The sequence below is a fragment of the Acipenser ruthenus genome, chromosome 22, assembly GCF_902713425.1.
Source record: "Acipenser ruthenus chromosome 22, fAciRut3.2 maternal haplotype, whole genome shotgun sequence".
In the NCBI taxonomy this organism is placed as follows: domain Eukaryota; kingdom Metazoa; phylum Chordata; class Actinopteri; order Acipenseriformes; family Acipenseridae; genus Acipenser; species Acipenser ruthenus.
This window is the reverse complement of record NC_081210.1, coordinates 21,302,193-21,325,433: the sequence shown is the minus strand read 5'-3', so window position 1 is coordinate 21,325,433 and position 23,241 is coordinate 21,302,193. Positions and strand designations below refer to the sequence as shown.

The following is a 23,241-nucleotide window of genomic DNA, read 5'->3' as shown; positions in this document are numbered from 1 at the left end:
AGGAACAAGATTTTCTTCCATAGGAGCTGTAGCAATTTTTTTCCTCTTTAAATTTCTTAAAATATATATTTAAGTTTCATGCACAATACAGTACATTACCCCACAACATGTATCCTTCCCACACCAGCACACACACTGTGTACTGTACAAAAGGGTATGTCTCTTGGGCATAATTTTCGATTTAGTCATACCTGTTTCTATAGTAACCCATCAGATTCACTGCATTGCGTTTTGTTCTGTAGGTGCCTGCCTACAAAAATAAACAGCACTTCTTTCAATATATCTGGTTGGAAATCTGAAGCACAGACAATGCAAAAGCAGAATTGACAAAACTCAAAACACATGGGGGGGAGGAATGATGCAGTGTTTATTTATTTATTTCTAGACTGGGAATTTCAGCCTCACAACTGGGTGATAGAGCAGTACCCTTTTTATTTTAGTCTGTGTCTTATTCTTTTTTGAACATATATCATAATTTGTACTGCTGTATTGCATGATCATTAAAAATAAAAGTAAGAATATCCCCTCTTTTCCAGGGTTCAGTAGCTTGGTAAAATCAGGTGTGTAGGGTATAGCGGTGAAAAGAAGAGTGGCTTGATGTCGTGAACAGATTAATAATCTTGGTAAATAGTGACCGTACAAAAATAGTAAGAGTGCACATATAAACATACGTTAAACAGGTAAGAAATGAAATATTATGCAAATATAGATATCAAGTTTCCAGGGTTTACTTCTCTTAGTCCTCTGCAGCTCTCTGGGTACTAGTACAGGAAGCATGGGTAAATCTTATAGGAATTGAAAATAAGACCCCCATTGCATAGCACTTTGATCCATTCCTGCTTTTACTAGGCGTTTAATCAGACACACCTGAGCTTGTTACCTATACACAGTGGCGGATCAAGCTTGTATCAGAACCTGGGATGGTTGAAACTGCTATGCAATATGAGTCTTATTTCCATCCCTGAATGTAACTGTATTAAAATCCCTGGAAACACAATTTAAAGCAAACCTTTAACAAAAACACTGGTACCCTGATACTGATTTATGTTTTGTATAGGGGAAAAAATACAGGTAATTTAGATTGCTGACAATCAAATAATCAATAGAGGCAACACTGAATATACACCAGCTAATCCATCTTCTTTAAATCTGTTGGCAGTGCATTATGTGTCTTGCTTTTTTGTCTTACAAGATTTAGACGGACCCGCTGAGCTATTGAATTTTAATTTGGCCCGCTACGTATGGCTAGGCTGATGCATTTTGAATGCTTATTCGGCTTGCTTTTTCCTGTTTTCGGACTAATGTTAACTGTGTAGCACTGAATGACGTAATAAAAGTGTTGGAACAAGAAGGCAGCCCTCTGGTGATCGGAAGATACTTCTGCCTGGTCCAACGAGGGACAGCTGTTCTTGTGTGTTTGATAAATCAGCATGGTTCCTGTTCCCTGCCAATCACCAGCCTAATAGGTTTACATTAATCACATAAAAGCATTAGTACTCCGTGTGTGTGTGTGTGTGTGTGTGTGTGTGTGTGTGTGCGTGTGCGTGCGTGCGTGCGTGTTGCATTGTGCAGCACTGGTTTAGTTCTCTTTGATTGCAGTGCTTTTGCTGAACATGTCTTACATAGTTGGATGGTTTAGTTAATAAGGGACGCATTTAAATGTGTATTTAGTTCGCTACTACTAAGCTCTTCTCTAAGCGTTTATACACTGTTTGTGGCGAACAAGATATGTTCGGCATACTGTTCCTCAATGCTTTATCTTTCAGATTGGTACAAATATATATATATATATATTAATAATAATAATAATAATAATAATAATAATAATAATAATAATAATAATAGTCGAACAAGTTGTTTTTTCTTTGAACAGAGTAATTATACCAGTTACTATAATATACAAGTAATAATGTTACATAAAAGAAAGGCTCCAGAACCCGTAACACCAGTCCATTTACATGCAGGGCCTGTACACACGGGTCATAACCCTAAATGTCATTTTCTCATTGGTCTGATAGAGCAATTATTTCAGTCTGTGTGGTTATGTCCAAATCTTTTCCTTTCTGACACTTTCCCAATTTAATTTGAAACCAAACACTGAAGTGGGAACAGACATCGTGGGCGGGAGTTCCCAGGGGGCGGTACACAATTGGCCGAGCGCCGCCCGGGTGGGGATGGCTTAGGTCGGCCAGGGCGTCCTCGGCTCACCGCACACCAGTGACCCCTGTAGCCTGGCCGTCCAGTAAGCTGCCCAGAGCTGTGTGGTCCTCTGACGATGTAGCTCTGAGGTGGCTGCTTGGCAGGCCTGCAGAGTGAAAAGAAGCAGACATCTGATGGCACATGTTGTGGAGGATGTGTGTGTCTGTCTTCGTCTCTCCTGAGTCAGTGTGGGGGTGGCAGTGGTGAGCTGGGTTCAAATAAAAAAAAAAAAGGATTGGGCTTTCCAAATTGGGGACAAAAAATAATTGCTGATTCCAAATTTTAGAATTTGTCTTATATATATATATATATATATATATATATATATATATATATATATATATATATATATATATATATACACACTACCGGTCAAAAGTTTTAGAACACCTCAATTTTTCCAGTTTTTATTGAAATTTACGCAGTTTAATGTCTCAATGTACTCTGAAATTTAAGCATAGAACAAATAAACAATTGGAGATAAAAAAGAAATTATGGAATCGTTTTGTTTAACAAAATTTAATCTAAATTTTTGACTCATCAAAGTAGCCACCTTTTGCAGATATAACAGCCGAACACACTCGTGGCATTCTTTCTACAATGGAAATCAAATATTGTTTGGAAAGTTCTTCCCAACACTGTTGCAGAAGTTCCCACAAATGTGTTGCACTTGTAGGTTGCTTTGCTTTCACCCTTCTGTCCAGTTCATCCCAAACCAGCTCGATGGGGTTTAAGTCTGGAGACTGTGCTGGCCATTCCATGATTTGAAGCCTACCGTCTTGTTCTTTTCTTCTAAGGTAGTTCTGACATAGCCTGGAGGTATGTTTTGGGTCAGTATCTTGCTGTAGGATGAACACCTGACCAACTAGGCGTATACCAGAGGGTATTGCATGGCGCTGCAAAATGCTGTGGTAGCAGTTTTGGTTCAGGGTGCCACTCACTCTGTGCAAGTCGCCGACTCTGGATCCAGCAAAAGAGCCCCAGACCATCACGCTTCCTCCTCCATGTTTGACAGTTGGTGTCACACACCGAGGAACCATCCTTTCGCCTACTCGACGGCGTACAAAAACCCTGCATGATGAACCGAAGATTTCAAATTTTGATTCATCGGTCCATAAGACCTTCTTCCCATCTTCAGTAGTCCACTGGCGGTGCTTCATGGCCCAGGCAAGCCTCTTTTTCTTATTTTGCCATCTTAGCAATGGCTTTCTTACTGGCACTCGACCTGTCAAACCTGCAGCTCGAAGTCTTCTCTTCACAGTTGAAACTGAGACTTGCTTACTTCGACCAGTGTTAAGCTGTGCTTGAAGCTGTTGTCCTGTGAGCCGCCTATCACGCAAGCTGTTGACTCTCAGAAACTTGTCTTCTGATTCTGTTGTGGCTTTGCCAGACCTCTTCCTGTCAGAGTTTCCTCCAGTTTCCAAGTGCCTTTTGATGGTGTAGGAAACTACTCACTGACACCTTGGCTTTCTTTGCAATTTCTCTAAAGGAAAGACCTACACTTTTAAGGGTTATAATGGTCTGTCTGTCTTCCTTTGTTAATTGCCTTTTTCTCGCCATTATGAGAGCAATATACTACTTCCTGCAGTACAATACTGTCCAAATAATGCTTAAGAGGGTGTAGTAACACAGTATGTTCCAACACTGCTTTTATACAGACAGAGGGTTTGTAAGTAATCAACAAAAGTTGGGACACCTGTAGGAATTGTTAGCATCAACTTTCAAGGCTTAATTTACTTCCATTGCTGCAGAACAGCTGTAAGTTGTTAACCCCTTACTTGTTCCCTGAAAAAGGCCTTTTTGTATAACTCTGAAATGTACATTATTTTTCAGTTTTTGGTAACCTAAACTTTTTTTTTTAACCTCTGGCAGTTTACCGCTTACCTTTGTACCATTTCAGGTTATTCACTGGACTTGAACTGCTTAAATTTCAATAGAAACTGGAAAAATGGGGGTGTTCTAAAACTTTTGACCGGTAGTGTGTGTGTGTGTATATATATATATATATATATATATATATATATATATATATATATATTATAGGTCCTCTAGTGATTTATGAATTTTGGCAAGTACATAGAATGCAGGACAAACGGGATATTCTGTAATTAAGAAATCCCTCTCTTTTTCAGTTATCCATCCAGTAGTCAGTGCGGAAGAGATGAAAGCATCTATTTCCTTTTTAATTTCTTGTGTTGGATTTGCTCTTAATGGGATATAAAATTGTCTATTTGCCAATTGTGTCTTAATTTCACTATCATACTGCTCATGGCTCAATATAACAATAGCGCCACCCTTGTCACATATATATGAAATGTTGGTAAATGCCCTTTTTTTTATAGTTACTTGCAAGGTCCTCCTTTTTTCTGAGGCACATACAGTATGCTGTATACAAAACAATTCAACTAATAATTAAGCAAGGCATACCATTTTAAAAAGTCACCACAGGGAAAACAATGACAAACAACATCTGTAGAAAGCAGCCTTGATTTCCATTGCTTTCCAAGATCAGTCTGCCAGAAAGAGGCTCCAACAAAAGGAAAATCACAGGATTCATTATTACACACACAATGTACAGTTAGTTTGTAGCAGAGAAAGGGCACGCTGTAGGTCAGATTGCAGTCAGGCTGCAGGTGTTACCTGCTGTTGCATGCTGGAGTCTGAAACGAAGAAATGAAACTGGTGTGGCTGAAAGAGTGTTGACAGAGGAGCAGACACTTAACAGATCCTTAAAGAGAACCTGTTTTGAAGCACATTTTCCCAGAGGTAAAAAAATCAGTAAGCAGCTTAATCACTGAAGAAAGCAGTTTAATTATTTTTGTGAATAGTTTCTTGTTAGTTCCTAATTTGCTGTTTTCCTAAGCTTGATTTGCTTTTTCCATGTCTTAAAGCAACTATAGCTAACATCATTATTCCATAAATCTTATCTGTTTTGCATTTCCATCAGTGCAGAAAGAAACACGTGATATCCAGCACTGTTTTAGGTTAAAGCAAGTGTACAGTTTATATGCATTGTTCTTAGGAAATCTCTTACACTTGCACTTCCTGGTCACTTTACCTCAGCAGTCTTCCAGGTCAACACTCTCTGAAAGCTATGAAGGTACAAGGATGTGGAGCAGCCCTGTCCTCCATGTTGGATTGTACCTCTGTGTTTTTTTTTTGCTGGCTAGAGTCCCTTTTCATTTCACTGAACATTCCAGCCTGCTTTGCTGAAACAGTCGGTCAGGTGAATGTAACATGTCCTCTGAAAAGAGGACACTGTCTGGCACAAGAGCATCGGGGCTCAACACGTGGACCAACATGGAGGAGAGTTCTGGTTTTATAGAGGAAAGGGGAAATGGTACTGGGTTATTATTATTATTATTATTATTATTATTATTATTATTATTATTATTATTAGTAGTAGTAGTAGTAGTAGTAGCAGTAGTAGTATCACATTATAAAATATCACATTACAGATAAGAGCAGTTATACAATAAAATCAGTAGAAAATAAGCTCAAATTCAAATAAGAGCAAAATAAAGAATTCAGTAAATAATTACATTTAAGAGCGAGTCTGACTAAGAGCAGTTAACTTGTAGTAAAAATATTTGCTCATACGAGTAAATTCATTTAACAAGCTCCATTTTGACACCTGGCTGTCCCACCATATAAAGACAGTTGGATTTTCATTTGTTCAAAATAGTTTTCAATGAAATTAACAATAGTTTTTGTCTGTAAATCTTTGTTTCTTAATTCAGTTCTGTAGCAACTCATGCAGTATAGTTACTAGCAAGCAACAGCAAAGGTGTCTCTCCCACTGAGAAGAAAATAATGCTCTCAGGCTCAGTTGGTTGCTAGGCAGCTGCTCAACTTTCTACCAATATATGTATGTGTCTTTAATACATTTGTTTCATACTATTTTGTTTAATGTCCCTGATTCCCTCATCCTTGTGCTCCAGTTGATTTGCGGTATGAATTTTAATATAAAAAACAACTACTGTAGAAACTCGTACCATATGTGTTCTAGCCACAAGACTCAGGGAGCTGGGGAACAGTGGCAAAGAAAGATTCTGCCTTCGCCTACACAAGGCTGCGGGGCTAAAATCCGCACCAAGTTATAACTAACAGAGAACAGGGCTAAAAGGAGCTTGGAGATTCAGAGAGCAGTAGCAAACAACATAGGTTTTGCCCTCATACTCAATTTGATATTGAAATATTATTTCAACTTAAAAACTTAAATTCAGTCAGGACAGCAGCCTTTTCAGTCAGGACATTCTTGCGCTAAATAACCACCTTATTATAATACAAAATCTTACAGATTTCCTAAAGCATTGAACCCAAACAATGGGTGAAAAATTGTCGGAGCATCCTGGTGCCGCCTGCTAAATAAAATAATAAATCTGTGCGACGTGTTCATCCCGGTGAACAAAGTTTACTGTTGATGTCTTAAAACCATTTAGCCTATAAACATTTTTATAATTGGGCCAGATTATTTTACATACTCTACATCCATTACAATGATATATTTAAATACATTTACCAGCCTTATGCAGCCCTGCCACAGGCCTGATGTAAGAGGCGTCAGTGTAAATTTCACAAGTCCTGTGTAGCGCAGGCTGATAGCAGTTCCAAAGCTTGTTCTCCTGCAGTCTTGGATGTATCCAAATTTAGAAAATATTCTCTCCACATCAGCTTTATATTAAAACAACAGTTTTTGAAATACATTTGAGAATGTAAATAGTCGATATAAGCTTTTATCAGCCAGGTAGATTTTAAACTACCTCTCTTTTAAAACAGCCGTGCTTTGAGTTTAGCTCCTCCTCTCCAACCTCAGCCTAGCCAAGTGGGTAGGCAGACTAATTACCTCCCCTCCTATCTGTCTGAACCAACTGCGAGCTACCAATCAAAATTTAAAGGCGACATCAAGTCAACTAAGAGGAGAGGCTGAGAGCTTTCGTTTTGGCTTTCGGCCTCTCATCTTAGTTGACTTGGTTTTGCCTTGACATTTTGATTGGCATCTCCCTCCGAAGAGGAGGTAAACTCAAAGCACAGCACAGGTAGTTTTAAATGTACTTGACTTTAGTACATCTGATAGCTGCTTCTGATTTAAGGTTGACATGAATGTCAGCTTTACCTCCTTATCCAATGTCTGCGTGACCATTGGCGATGGTTGCACAGATGTTCCTGTGAATCAGATGATCACTTTGGCAGTTGTATTTACCGGCCTGTAACTTTTTGAATAGCTTTACATCCTCTCTTGTTACTTTGTCTGACTTACGTATGTCAAAAAAAGAAAAGAAAATACAATTAGAGTAGAGAGTACTTGTACAATTTACTGTCAGTGTGACGAACAATGAATCTTGAAATAATGTAAATGTAATGTAAAATGTAAGTCCTGCAATCAGTGCAATTATCTAGAGACTGTTTAATTATGCATTATATTTATCTATCTTACAATCCCTAGGTTCAACCCATCTCTTAACCCGCCTGCCTATTTGGGGAAGGGCTTAGGGTTGGGATCTGTGGAAAAAGCTTTGGAGCATCTTCAGTGGAGCTGCAGTACAAAATCCCCAGCGCTTACTCCCACACAACAACAGTGCAGAGCTTGAATCTAGCAACATCTTGCTGCTTGAGGCTGCAGTGAGAACTCACTGTACTTCATTAAGATGCAAAGCATCACCACATTTGTTTTTTGAACCAGCATACACTGGCAGGGCTACATTACTTTTTACTGTGGTAAGAATTCCCCAAATTAGGTTACTGATGCTGCAAACTTCCACGCACCCAAATGATTCACCTGCTGTACCACACAACAGAGACGACTGCATCTCCTCAACCAAGCTGTGCACCGCTCAGTGTTATTCAGTAGTGGTGCATTCGCCAATCTACTCTCCTAATCTATTATCACATATGCATTTATCGACAGTCATCGATGCATCAACAATATTTTCAAAATCAAGAACAAGCATTAGGATATTTATCAGAAGATTTCATAACTAAAAATGCTACTGTGCATACTACAGTGCCTTGCGAAAGTATTCGGCCCCCTTGAACTTTGCGACCTTTTGCCACATTTCAGGCTTCAAACATAAAGATATGAAACTGTAATTTTTTGTGAAGAATCAACAACAAGTGGGACACAATCATGAAGTGGAACGAAATTTATTGGATATTTCAAACTTTTTTAACAAATAAAAAACTGAAAAATTGGGCGTGCAAAATTATTCAGCCCCCTTAAGTTAATACTTTGTAGCGCCACCTTTTGCTGCGATTACAGCTGTAAGTCGCTTGGGGTATGTCTCTATCAGTTTTGCACATCGAGAGACTGAAATTTTTGCCCATTCCTCCTTGCAAAACAGCTCGAGCTCAGTGAGGTTGGATGGAGAGCATTTGTGAACAGCAGTTTTCAGTTCTTTCCACAGATTCTCGATTGGATTCAGGTCTGGACTTTGACTTGGCCATTCTAACACCTGGATATGTTTATTTGTGAACCATTCCATTGTAGATTTTGCTTTATGTTTTGGATCATTGTCTTGTTGGAAGACAAATCTCCGTCCCAGTCTCAGGTCTTTTGCAGACTCCATCAGGTTTTCTTCCAGAATGGTCCTGTATTTGGCTCCATCCATCTTCCCATCAATTTTAACCATCTTCCCTGTCCCTGCTGAAGAAAAGCAGGCCCAAACCATGATGCTGCCACCACCATGTTTGACAGTGGGGATGGTGTGTTCAGGGTGATGAGCTGTGTTGCTTTTACGCCAAACATAACGTTTTGCATTGTTGCCAAAAAGTTCAATTTTGGTTTCATCTGACCAGAGCACCTTCTTCCACATGTTTGGTGTGTCTCCCAGGTGGCTTGTGGCAAACTGTAAACGACACTTTTTATGGATATCTTTAAGAAATGGCTTTCTTCTTGCCACTCTTCCATAAAGGCCAGATTTGTGCAGTATACGACTGATTGTTGTCCTATGGACAGAGTCTCCCACCTCAGCTGTAGATCTCTGCAGTTCATCCAGAGTGATCATGGGCCTCTTGGCTGCATCTCTGATCAGTCTTCTCCTTGTATGAGCTGAAAGTTTAGAGGGACGGCCAGGTCTTGGTAGATTTGCAGTGGTCTGATACTCCTTCCATTTCAATATTATCGCTTGCACAGTGCTCCTTGGGATGTTTAAAGCTTGGGAAATCTTTTTGTATCCAAATCCGGCTTTAAACTTCTCCACAACAGTATCTCGGACCTGCCTGGTGTGTTCCTTGTTCTTCATGATGCTCTCTGCGCTTTAAACGGACCTCTGAGACCTATCATAGTGCAGGTGCATTTATACGGAGACTTGATTACACACAGGTGGATTCTATTTATCATCATTAGTCATTTAGGTCAACATTGGATCATTCAGAGATCCTCACTGAACTTCTGGAGAGAGTTTGCTGCACTGAAAGTAAAGGGGCTGAATAATTTTGCACGCCCAATTTTTCAGTTTTTTATTTGTTAAAAAAGTTTGAAATATCCAATAAATTTCGTTCCACTTCATGATTGTGTCCCACTTGTTGTTGATTCTTCACAAAAAATTACAGTTTCATATCTTTATGTTTGAAGCCTGAAATGTGGCAAAAGGTCGCAAAGTTCAAGGGGGCCGAATACTTTCGCAAGGCACTGTAGTTAAACACCAAAGCACAACTTACATTGAAAAGAGAACACAAAGAATTAATAATGATAATAAAAAATGAATTCTGTTTTGTTTTTTTAACAGAAGTCATTTTGTTCTTAAACATGCTTGTTAATTAACATTACTGTTAACATTCTGTCAAAAGCATTCACCATCTACACAAAGGCCAATACATTGCCAAACATCACTTTAATGTCCTCCCTTTCCTTTACCCCAAAAAATGACCATATTTTGTGTCAGATTATTCGATTTTTAATTTTTTATCTTTCATTTTTAAATTAGGAAAATGTAAATACAAATATGACGTTGCTTGTCCAAGTTTGTATCCTATCAACGCACTGACGTTGGCTAACTACCATACTAGCACTACTATAAGCGCATAACTACATAATCAATGTTTTAATACAAACTGGCAATGGAATACATAATTAGATATTGTGGTGGTGGTGCTTCCTTTCCATACCAGTCTTTCACACAATATTTTCCCAATATTTTGTGTCGGTCTATTGCATATAAGTTCAAGAGCTCAGAGTTTCTCCATATATGCTGTGAAGTTTGCTCACATATATTTCTTTATTTTACAAATGAAAACTATTAAAGTATTAATAAGATTGCACAGTATGCAATCTCTTGTAAAAAGAGTACAGTACTGGTCACATGAATCTTCTGCATGTAAATATGGTTTAAAGGAAAAAAGGACAACAAAAACAATGATAAAATGAAGCATAATTTGCATAATATGATTGCCCTGGTGTAAACCAGCTGCACTCACTCGGGTTCGTGCCCCTTTAAAATTACGACCCAGCACACAGAAATGGAGTTTTCAAGCGCTGACGCGCTAATTTTTAATAAACACAAAAATAAACAAAACACAAAACAAACACCTAACTCCGATTTGGAGCACTTACTACACAGGTATTTCCCTGACTAACTTGCAGGACGGCTAAGCCGTTTACCTGGCACCGACACAGAGACAGAGACAGAGACAGAGCACCTCTTCTGCCTCCTTCTACTCAGCAGCCTCGAGAAGACTGACTGCTCTCCTTTTAAACCCCGCACCTGGATCTAATTTTCCAATAACGCCCAGGTGCGGATGATAATTAATAATAAAGCAATTAAACAATTAAACTAAACAATAAAACAATTAACAAAACAATTAGCAAATTAAATGAAACAATAAAGCAACCAATCCAAACAATTAACAAAAGGTGCATTCTCTCGCAGGGAGGTTTTAACCCCCTCCCTGCTGTCTCTCACAAACCGCTATCTCACACAGGATATCTGTCATGTTTAATCAAGCCACTGCTATATTCTACCTTTAGGATAGTTTAACCCTGCTCATGATGGAATGAAAGGTCAGTATATAACATGGGCTTTGCACTTTAACAGGGAGTTAGTTAGCTATTTCCTTCGCAAACCTTTAAGAAACTCTTTGTTTCAGGAGGGAAGTAATGACCTTTCTGCTACTTTTGTGATCATTTCTTATACCGCCTTATTGCCACCTAAGACTAAATGACTTTACGGAACAGCACTAAATAGTGATTAAGAACACATAAAATGGGATAATAAATAGATTAAGCAAATCAGAGGGTATGAATACTTGCTTTAATGCATCTCCCAAGTTACTGATCGAACTGCATAATCAATAGAAAACGGTTAATTGTGTCTTTTTGTTGTTACTAAATACACCTAGAATCATCCAGCAACCATTTATACTTCATTCTGTCTATTGTTTACTATTGGTTATTACTGTTTCAATTAGGTCTCAATTAATAGTACAGAGATCTTTTGGGTTGCAAGAGGATATTTGGACCTAGTTAAAGATTTTCCTGACTGGCTACTGTACGTTGAACACTGTGTTCATAAACTTACCTTATGATTCCTGGGTTCAAATGATGTCACAAAGTGTGTGGGTGTCCTAACTGGACAGCAATATTATAACACCTGTACACAATTCAGCCCATTTTCAGGTGTCTCAAAAACAAGAACCCAGGGATTGGAAGGGCATGGAGGCTGAACTGTGGTCCCTCCAGGGCAGGCTTGAGGCATGCTCACAGGCAGTGTGGGGAAGTTTAAGGTTTCCTTATTGTGCTTTCCCTGCTCGGTGGATACATTGTGACAGATTGGTGCCATTACAACAGTAAAATCATTTACAAAAAATACTTGTGTGTCTTTTTTTTTTTTTCTTTCTCAGGGATTCATGGACATCGACTTGAATCAGTTCAAGCACGGTGGCGCCAATGTGACTGGGTTTCAAGTAATGAATTACACAGACCGGAATGTCAACAGGATCATGCAGCAGTGGTTGGAGTTTGATAGCAGAGAGCATCCCAGGGAACCCAGGAAGAGGCTCAAGGCAAGGCTGAGTTGTGTGACCTTTTCAGCCGGAACAAAGATTCCATCAGGGCTTTCTTGTCAAACGCCAGCCAGGTGGTTTGGAGGATGTACACACAACACATAGACGCATGTATAATACCATGTTCAGTGACTCTTGTATAATACCATGTTCATACAGCATTCTTAAAATCCTAAGACTATACCCTTTACCCACAGTGCTTTTCTAAAACATGACCTGAAAGATGGCCATGATATTCCTACTAAGAGGAGGACTTAACTAAAACGTACAGCACCAAATCATTGAGACCTTCAGAAAGACTTCCAGCAAATTAGATAGTTGATTCCCCAAAACATACCAAAAAAAACCATGTTGACTATCAACAGATCTGTAAGCAAAAGCACACATTGGTGTGATTTACTGTGTTAGGCAAACCGCCTTCTAGTTTTGTTATGCGATTCCTACACAACATTAAAAATATTTACAGCTACCCTGGCAACCACTTCACACAAGCACAATGCAACTCAGTGTAGCAACAAAAACCCAGCCATGTGTTCCTTTGATAATATGTAACCCTTGTAATGACTAGGATGTTAACCTGTGCAGTCTGTTTTCTGTATCCAGTATACAGGAGCGCTTACCTTTGACGGTGTCAGAGTCATGTCTGAGGCCTTTCAGAACTTGAGGAAGCAGCGAATTGATATTTCTCGAAGAGGGAACGCTGGTGACTGTCTTGCCAACCCTCCTGCACCATGGGGCCAGGGGATAGACATTCAGAGAGCGCTGCAGCAGGTAGAACACCCGCGCCTTGTTTTGGCTTTTCAAGTGAAATCAATATGTAGTTTCCACCTCTTAAGCAGAACACAATGTAGCTATTGCGTGTCAGGTTAAATATCACCTTAGCATGTCAAAGTTGTGGTGATTGCTGGCTTGCTTTTACAGCATTGTTACATCGCCATCTAGTAATGAGCGACAAATAAGACTAAAGCCCGGTACACACTGCCCCAATGTATGTTAAACATGTTTAAACTTTGCAAGCCGACTGAAATAGATTGGCCAACCCTGTAAAATCACTAACAAAGCTTACTACACGGCCCGATGAGACTGAAATCGAGCAGTATGTACCAGGCTTTACGGACTTAAGGGAACTACAATAGTTTTCCAACTCGCAACCACAGTTTTGAACCGAACGCAAAAGGCATGGCCTGTTTATGTTTGTGAATTGTGGAACGTTCTGGAAACTCTTTACTTTCTGTCCGGTCTTTTTTTTTTTTTTTGCTCAGTATGTATTTCTCTTTCATTTAATGCTTTGGCTTCATTCTGGGATTACATTTGAACTGTAGCACCGCTCTCCTAATAGAAAGAAATTCCAATTAACAAAAACTGTGATAAAGGTAATTGCAATTATGTTTTGCTTCAGCTGCTAAAATTGCCAAAAACATCAATTACACTATGTAACACAATTTTTGTTCCTGGGTAGTAAGTGTTATTTCCTAATTGCTTATGCCTCAAAAGTATAGAAAATGGCTATTATTCCCCACAAACTTTGCTTTTGTGACCAGGACAGTGATATTTTGAAAGTTACCTATTTCCAATGAGAAAACGGGCGAATTTGTGTTTTTTCGTTCACATAAAGTCAGAAAAAAACAACATATGAATCCAAATTAACATGTATTTATACAAAAGTAATACAAAAATGACTACAAAAGATTTAGAAGTGAGTAGTTTTTCGAGATTTACGATTATACTGTAAATCACTTTCACGAATCAGCCCCCAAATGTAGTCTCCCATCATGTTCTCGTTATACTGTCCTTGGTAGCGGCTTTTCAAAGTCCAGTATATCCTGGTGGAAGTGCTCGCCTTGCTACTCCGAGTACGCTCCCATGTTCTCCTTGAATTTATCAAGATGAGCATCAAGGATATGGACTTTGAGGGACATCCTACAGCCCATTGTTCCGTAGTTCTTCACCAGAGTCTCAACCAGCTCCACATAGTTTTCGGCCTTGTGATTGCCCAGGAAGCCCCGAACCACTGCGACAAAGCTGTTCCAAGCCGCTTTCTCCTTACTAGTGAGCTTCTTGGGGAATTCATTGCACTCCAGGATCTTCTTTATCTGTGGTCCGACGAAGACACCGACTTTGACCTTTGCCTCAGACAGCTTAGGGAAGAGGTCTTGAAGGTACTTGAAGGCTGCCGACTCCTTATCTAGGGCTCTGACAAATTGTTTCATAAGGCTCAATTTGATGTGCAGTGGTGGCATCAGCACCTTCCGGGGGTCCACCAGTGGCTCCCACTTGACGTTGTTCCTCCCCACAGAGAACTCGGTCCGCTGTGGCCAGTCCCGCCTGTGGTAGTGGGCCCTGGTGTCCCTGCTGTCCCAAAGGCAAAGATAGCAGGGAAACTTGGTAAAACCGCCTTGGAGACTCATCAGGAATGCCACCATTTTGAAGTCTCCTATGACCTTGATGCCATCTCAGATAAATGCAGATATGTATCCACTTAGGCAGCTGGAACTAAACTGAACTGGTGGGCTTAAGGCCCCTGTATTTATACTACTATTAATATTACTGGAAAGTTCTAGAAAGTTCTAGAAGTTACTCCAAGTTTACTCAGCACTGAATCTATCTGGAATGTTCTGGAAAATAGCTAAATTTCAAAATATCACTGTCCTGGTCACAAAAGCAAAGTTTGTGGGGAATAATAGCCATTTTCTATACTTTTGAGGCATAAGCAATTAGGAAATAACACTTACTACCCAGGAACCAAAAAAAAATAAAATAATTGTTACACGGTGTTATCGTTATGACAGTCTGTTTGTTTTGTCCTTTGGTAGGTTCTTAAAGCCACATTGATGATAGCTGCACCATAATTCAAATATAATCCCAGTCTTAAATACATTACCTTAGTTAGTAAAACTCATTCATAGTGAAACATAATAAGTGAAGCGGTACATACAATCTGTAATAATGATTATCTAACATTAAATACTGCTAATATTTTATATCTAGACTTTTATATCTACCTTTTAAGCCATTTACCTACAAGACTCAATTTGAGGTGATTTGCACTGCCAGCTTCAGTATGTAGTTCATTTAACCAACATGTAATGCTAGCCTGTTATTAAATGGCTATGAACATCATTATTTACTCTATCAAAAGAAAAAAAAAAACTGAAACACATTATTGTTGAAATGGGTGCATAGAGAGATTATCCATCCAATCTGTTTAGAATTTTCATTGAGTCCCCTCAGGTCAAAGTCACTCGCAAGACCTTGCAAAAAAATTTTAAAAATCCTTAATGGACTTCTTTCACAAAGATTTTCTTTTCTGCATTGCGTTTGCATCAGAACATATATTGCTTCACAGCAAGGAGTAAGCCTAATTTTACAGAACAAAAAAACATTGCTTTGCATTTAACATGAAGCCTTAGAAAGCTACTTTTGAAAGGCGCAGGCACTTCCCCAATTATGTACAGTTTTACATTGATGTTGAATTACTGTTTTTTTTTTAAATCTACCTTAAATTCTGGGCTTATTATATGTATCATTCGTGCATGAATAAATGACTTGATTTGTTCGAAGGCATAGCGTTTGCAATTATCACACGCATTATTAAATCATGATTTATCAATCTTGCGAAGGTTCTAGTAATAGGTGTTAACTAATTTCAGTGTCACCAAAGTTATTGGCATTGTCCACATTATTGTATTTCTTGCTCTTATTGTATTACTTGTATTGTAACGCTTGAAATGTTTTTGCTTACGATTGTAAGTCGCCCTGGATAAGGGCGTCTGCTAAGAAATAAATGATAATAATAATAATAATGTGGACATTTGCATTTAAATCGCCCCAATATAGCCATGTATGGTAAATGTAGCTGTCTGTCACTGCTCAGTTTTCTAGGCGAGTGCCCACACTCTTATTTAAAAAAAGAAATGAATCGTTGATTGCGCCTGGCCATTTAGCTGCAACATTTAGTAGAGGTAGACAGGCATCAGATATAACCTGCACATTCATTGATTGGTACTGTTTTCTGTTCACGAAATTAAATTCATTCACTCTTGGTGCTTTCGTTGCTACATGAGTACAGTCTATAGCACCGATCGTATTGGGAAACTCAGCAATTGAATTAAAATCCCTTTTTACTCCACTCTGCTGTTCTTCCCTATAAGGAAATTGAATGTACTGAGGACAGAGTGAAATGATCAAGTCCCAAACCCCAGGCATCAATGTGCTGAAAGAGGCTTCGGAAATCCCTGTTATATCTCTGATCTGCCTTTTAATTATTAATGATATTATTATTATTATTATTATTATTATTATTATTATTATCATTATTACTGGTATTCATTTTTTTGTCTGTTTTTACATACACGCCTCTCAGTTTGTAACCTGTCTTACACTATGCACCTGTCAAATAGGCTTCCTGCCATGTTGTTTTCAAGCTCTGGTATAGCTCATAAATCCAAACTGATGATTGAAGTTGTTTTTGTTAGCAGTTCTAAAACTATATAGAGAGTAATGTGCCTCTGCTTACTTACAGGTTCGTATAGAAGGCATGACTGGAAATATTCAGTTTAACGAGAAAGGACATCGCACCAATTATACAATCCATGTGATGGAGTTGGCACCTATTGGAGCTAAGAGGGTACGTTTTCAAATTGCTTAAACTTCATTTACATGCTGGAGATAAAACTGTAATTTACTAAGAGAAGTACACAAACATGCCAGCTATATTACTTCATCTTTTGTGTACTATACTTTACCTGACTCGTTGTGAAACATTTTATGATCTAAACTGCTATGCAGTGAGTGAGTGCCATTAGAAAAAATAATAAATGTTAAAGCTAGAAAGAAAGGATTTTTTAAAAGGTCTTATTTTACTCACTTGTCATTCATGTTATTTGATTTCCAATTCTTATTCTTGTTTCTATTTTTCTCCACATCATTGGAACCTAGTTATAAAATGTCAAAACACAGGAAGACCACAAGCCTTGCTCATTTTATAATGAGTATGTGATCAAAAGGGAAACCAAATAACATGAATGACATTTCCACTCTACCTTTAAAATTATATTTTATATTGTCTACATGGTCCTGTTATTTAGTGTATTACACCGTGTAACAATTTTTTATTTTGTTTTGTTCCTGGGTAGTAAGTGTTATTTCCTAATTGCTTATGCCTCAAAAGTATAGAAAATGGCTATTATTCCCCACAAACTTTGCTTTTGTGACCAGGACAGTGATATTTTGAAATTTAGCTATTTTCCAGAACATTCCAGATAGATTCAGAGCTGAGTAAACTTGGAGTAACTTCTAGAACTTTCTAGAACTTTACAGTAATATAAATAGTAGTATAAATACAGGGGCCTTAAGCCCACCAGTTCAGTTTAGTTCCAGCTGCCTAAGTTGATACATATCTGCATTTGTCTGAGATGGCATCAAGGTCATAGGAGACTTCAAAATGGTGGCATTCCTGATGGGTCTCCAAGGCGGTTTTACCAAGTTTCCCTGCTATCTTTGCCTTTGGGACAGCAGGGACACCAAGGTGCACTACCACAGGCGGGACTGGCCACAGCGGACCGAGTTCTCTGTGGGGAGGAACAACGTCAAGTGAGAGCCACTGGTGGACCCCCGGAAGGTGCTGATGCCACCACTGCACATCAAATTGGGCCTTATGAAACAATTTGTTAGAGCTCTAGATAAGGAGTCGGCAGCCTTCAAGTACCTTCAAGACTTCTTCCCTAAGCTGTCTGAGGCAAAGGTCAAAGCCGGTGTCTTCGTCGGACCACAGATAAAGAAGATCCTGGAGTGCAATGAATTCCCCAAGAAGCTCACTAGTAAGGAGAAAGCGGCTTGGAACAGCTTTGTCGCAGTGGTTCGGGGCTTCCTGGGCAATCACAAGGCCGAAAACTATGTGGAGCTGGTTGAGACTCTGGTGAAGAACTATGGCACAATGGGCTGTAGGATGTCCCTCAAAGTCCATATCCTTGATGCTCATCTTGATAAATTCCAGGAGAACATGGGAGCGTATTCGGAGGAGCAAGGCGAGCTCTTCCACCAGGATATACTGGACTTTGAAAAGCCGCTACCAAGAACATGAGATGAGAACATGATGGGAGACTACTTTTGGGGGCTGATTCGTGAAAGTGATTTACAGTATAATCGTAAATCTCGAAAAACTACTCACCTTTAAATCTTTTGTAGTCATTTTTGTATTACTTTAGTATAAATACATGTTAATTTGGATTCATATGTTGTTTTTTTCTGAACGAAAAGACACAAATTCGCCCGTTTTCTCATTGGAAATAGGTACATTTCAAAATATCACTGTCCTGGTCACAAAAGCAAAGTTTGTGGGGAATAATAGCCATTTTCTATACTTTTGAGGCATAAGCAATTAGGAAATAACACTTACTACCCAGGAACAAAAATTGTGTTACATAGTGTTATTAGAACAATATTAAATATTCTTCAAGGCTGAAGTGAGCTGGGGAAGAATGCTAGTATTGCACTGTGCAGGCCGCGGGGGACACACAGTATTCGGGTATTTAACATCAATTAAATATTAGGAAAAAGCATTTTGTAAAATATCCCTGTAAGGTACTGTAACATGGGTGGGGACATATCTTGTAACCTTTCTTTGCGAATAACCTAAGCCCTAAGGTATATTTATTTTTGCATAATGCCATGCATCTCTTAAAGCTTCGACTGTCTGCAAAGTGACAGTATGCAAAACCAACAACCAACACCTCCAGGGCACATTTTGTTCTGTCACCATAACGTTTTTATACAAGTTGTAGAACATATGTCATTTTACCTTCATTAGTGCCTTGTTTAGTATTATTGTCTTCAGGCTTAAATGTACGGTTCTTTCTACACAGGTCGGGTATTGGACTGAAGACGATAAGTTTGTGAGCACAGAGACAGACTCCCATGCAGGAAATGAATCTACAGTGTTACAAAATAGGACCTACATCGTAACGACGATTCTAGTAAGTGATGTTAATGTCATTTCACAGGGCGGGAGCCAGGGCTGTGAGAGGAAGGGAGTGATTTTGCAACTTAGGATCGGAGGCTCGGCCTCTAGAACAGGGGAGAGAGAAAAGGACAGGCCGGACTCCAACCGAGAGAGTCTTCCCTATGGAGTCGAGTCTGGTCCTCTGACTTGTCGGAGAGTCGTTATAGGCTCGGCCTCGCGACTTGGTCCTAGTTAGTGACCGAGTTCGACCCTCAGAGGATGGAGCGGCTCATGCGAAGCCTGAAGTAAGGAAGTGAAGAGAATCTGAAAGAACACAAATAATTGTTAGTTATGGGACTCGAGCACTAAGAGTATGAGGGCCACATCCCAGGAGGATAAATGAGGAAGTAAGACAGAGCCATCTTTCATGAGGCAAGATAAAGCACATGAGCTGTGAAAGAAGAGTGTGGCCGCACGAAGAACCTGTGAAGGTTCGGAAAGTGAGAATCACTATAACCCCAGAGGGGACAGACACAGGCACGCGGCATATGAAAAACTGAGGAGGAGGAGGAAATAGGGAGTTAATGATGATAGACAGGTGAAATTAGGAAGGAGCGAAGCCCTGGCTCACACGCCCTGAGCTTTCACTAAAGTTATGATGTGATCTGAGAAGTGTGTACCCCCTCACACAGAAACCAAGGAAAGACAGGTAACAATACTGGGAATCGTAATGTAGGCTTGAAGTGTGTATCCTAGCAACGTGCTAATCTACCGTACTAGCACTAGAAGCAGCACACTCACACTCAAGGTTTTAGTGCAAACCGGCAACAGGAGACTTAAAACTGGGTACTAATTCAATGCATCGATTCACCCAAATGTAATGGAAGCTCAGTAAAATTTAAGGACAGATGATCAATTATTGATAATCGATGCATCGATTAATTGTTGCACCCCTAATAATAGGATATGATTCCCATGCTTTTTTGACCTTTGTTGTGTAATCGTAAAAGTCGTTTGGGTTTACAATAGTCTTTAAACGCTATTTTTGACAATAGTAGCTGATGAAAAAGACAACTTGATGTGAGAAAACTATCAATACAATGCAAACAATATATATATTATGTATGTTTGGGGTTACTTGCGGTGCAATCAGCAACCAGTTTTCAAATATCGGACAGATAATCGGCACTCAACCAGCAATGAAATCAAATGTGATTGCAAATCCTTTCAGGTTGAACTGAAGGAACCCTGTGCAGAGAACTGTTAATTGTGTTCACTTAACCCAGTTCATGGTGCAGTTTACAGTGTTTCTATTAGAGGTACAGCATTCTGAGTCACACCTGTGCTGTTATTTGCAGTACACTATGAAAAAGTCAATTCACTTTATAAACAGTTAAGAAAAGCAGCAATACACTGCTGCCTTTTCTTTTGATAGTGTTTTTTTGTCTTGGATCAGAGGGTAGTCAAAATAAGTTTCCATAACAGGCCTGCTAAAAAAATACCACCTTCTACAAGAGAACATTTTTCAGGTGTGAAAGGTTTAACGTTTTCCCCAAGTTTATTGATCTCCTCAGGTGTTACCCAGCCTTAAAACGGACATGACTGCTTCTGCTGGTCTTTGAGCTATATCACAATATGTAATCTTTATTAGTTCTGTTTGTAGGGAAGGCAGGAGATACCTAGCTGGGCAGCAGCTGTGGAGATATGATATGACTCAGCTGAACAGTTCATAAATTACTCCCTCCGTCTCACTATACTGTGTTTATTCTTTACTGCTGTGATAAATGTAGGTTCAACATTGAATATTCTTTTGATACTTTATGGTTTTTATAAAGCTTTGACACCCGTGTCATTTACCATGCTTGTTGTATTTCACTGAGCTTTTTCTCTGCTTAACTTATTTTTTTAAAGAGTGAGTAGCATCAAGCGTCACATTTCCATTACTGTTTTATGGTATTTGAAGTCATTCCGAGTGTTTCCAGGTTCGGTTTCTGGAACTAACAGCCTTCCCCTTCGCATTTAAATCATGTGACAATGTAACCTTTGAACCCAGCCCTCCTGACTCTTAGCGGTTCAGTCCCGACACTTTCATTCCAGACAAGCTCAAAGCCAGGTAACACAGATTGAGAGAAAAATCATGATAAATCAATATAGAAGCAGCAGAGTTTGATAGCAAACACCATTAAATAATAAGGGGGATTTAAAAAGCAATTTAAAGCACATTTTAAGCCAGTTATTGTTGTGCTTCTGGTACACAAACTGAAACACGAGCTCGGTATACATTTCAATCAATGCATATTTAAATTATCATTACTGTCTCATGAGGAACATTTTTTTTACCAATACAGTCTGCCTCATCAATACATGTCCAGCGTCGTTTTTTTTTTTTTTTTTTGGCTCCCTGTGATTTGCCTTTAAGCAAGTCTATAGACCATTGTTCATCATTCTCAGATATTGTTTATCTCTGTAGCTTCTGTAGAAATTGAGAAATGTCAGGCGTCTTCCATGCCCACGTTCTACTTCACCGATTTCACATCAGAATCCCATTCTCTTTGTGGTTGACTGGGGATGGGTATTCAGTAAGAGCCTGCAGCTGGAGCACGAACCTGCAGCCTTTCATACTGCACCGCAGTGCTCTAACCACTGAGCTGTAACTGCCTGCATAACCGAGGAGACATGTACTGAGCATGCAGGGTGTCCAGAGTGGAACGAACAGGCTCATTCAGTTTGAAAGAAAACCAATAGTAAATACCATGCAGTTCCTTTTGATGTTTTTATTGATTTTTCACACATGCATTGTTAGTTTTACTGTATATATGCATTTAACTGCACAGAGGAATGCTTGAGTAATAGCATAGACTACAGGGGTCGCTGGTGCGCGGTGAGCCGAGGACACCCTTTTTTTCCGGCTTCTCTCTACCTCTCTCGGCCATTGAAAGCTTTTCTCTGCTTTTTCCGGAGAAAAACCGACTAGGGACCTGTGAATGACACCTTTTTGGTGACAGGGTCCGACATCGGACCGGAAAGGAAACATTTTAAAGTCGGACCTAGTCCGACATAGGACCGCAAAGGATTAAACTGTAAGAGGAAATTTACCAAATATACATACCAATATCAACTACAGCATGAATAGAACTTAAATTCATAATGGCCATATTAGAGCGCAGCCATTACACACCGCTTCTCTTACCAAGCTAACCCACACTGCCCACTCACGGGAAACTTGGTATACATTTCAATCAATGCATATTGACTCAGAGGCTTAAGTGATGCTTTTAAAGCGACAGTTCTCAGTTTCTAACAACTACAATTATACAGAAAGTATAAATAATTACAATAGATATAACAAGTACATTTGTGTACTCCACAATGTGCTGCAGTCCATTGTGATTGCCCAGAATCATTAGCCTTTTCGATGGTAAACAACTTATGAAATGTAGCTTTCAGTTTAACAGGTAACTGTGCTATGGACACAGTAACTACCACCTTGTGTGCCACAGTAAAAACCTTTCTAGAGGTATTTTACAACCAAATAACTGTGTATCAAACAGAAGCTTATGGAGCATGTTTTACTTGGCTCAAGGCATGTTATAAATGAGATTTCCAGTATGATGCAACTCCACGTTACAGAAAGATAGTGTTTGTGTAATGTCTGTAGTGGGGTGCAGGGTGTATAATACCAGGAGCCTGAAACCAGGTATGCAGTGCAACACAAATGTTTACTGGGTGACACCACACGGATGTATTTACAATAATTCAGTAACTCGGTGCTCGTAAACAATCACAATTCCCCGTATCCCACAAGTATTTGTACAATCCCCACGGTGTCTCTTGCTGCCTTCTCAGTGCTTGCCCAGTCCAGTCCGCCGAACCTTCCTGTGGTTCCTGTGTCCTTGGCAGCATTAGTCCTCCTGGGAAAAGCAAGTGGCAATTGTAAATCCTCCATGGTTGTGGTTGTTGTTGTTTTCTTGTTATCATTCGTTCCCGCACCAAAACCACTCCAGCTCAACTTCCTGACGCAGCCACACAGTTCCCTAGATGTATCAAGCCCCGCCTCGTTAATCCGCTACAGCCAATCGCTACTCAATAAAACTGTTTCTGAA

General features: G+C 39.4%; 1 protein-coding gene across 3 annotated transcripts in view; it reads left to right on the top strand.

Moving 5' to 3' along the window:
- LOC117431287 (glutamate receptor 1-like) overlaps positions 1-23,241 on the top strand; it is a 92,790-nt gene that overhangs the window by 42,872 nt on the left and 26,677 nt on the right. For all 3 annotated transcript variants that reach the window (XM_058996101.1, XM_058996100.1, XM_058996102.1), the window contains exons 6-9: positions 12,037-12,198; positions 12,802-12,969; positions 16,721-16,825; positions 19,062-19,172. In XM_058996101.1, the coding sequence (XP_058852084.1) occupies positions 12,037-12,198; positions 12,802-12,969; positions 16,721-16,825; positions 19,062-19,172 (546 nt within the window). The remainder of the gene's footprint in view (positions 1-12,036; positions 12,199-12,801; positions 12,970-16,720; positions 16,826-19,061; positions 19,173-23,241) is intronic.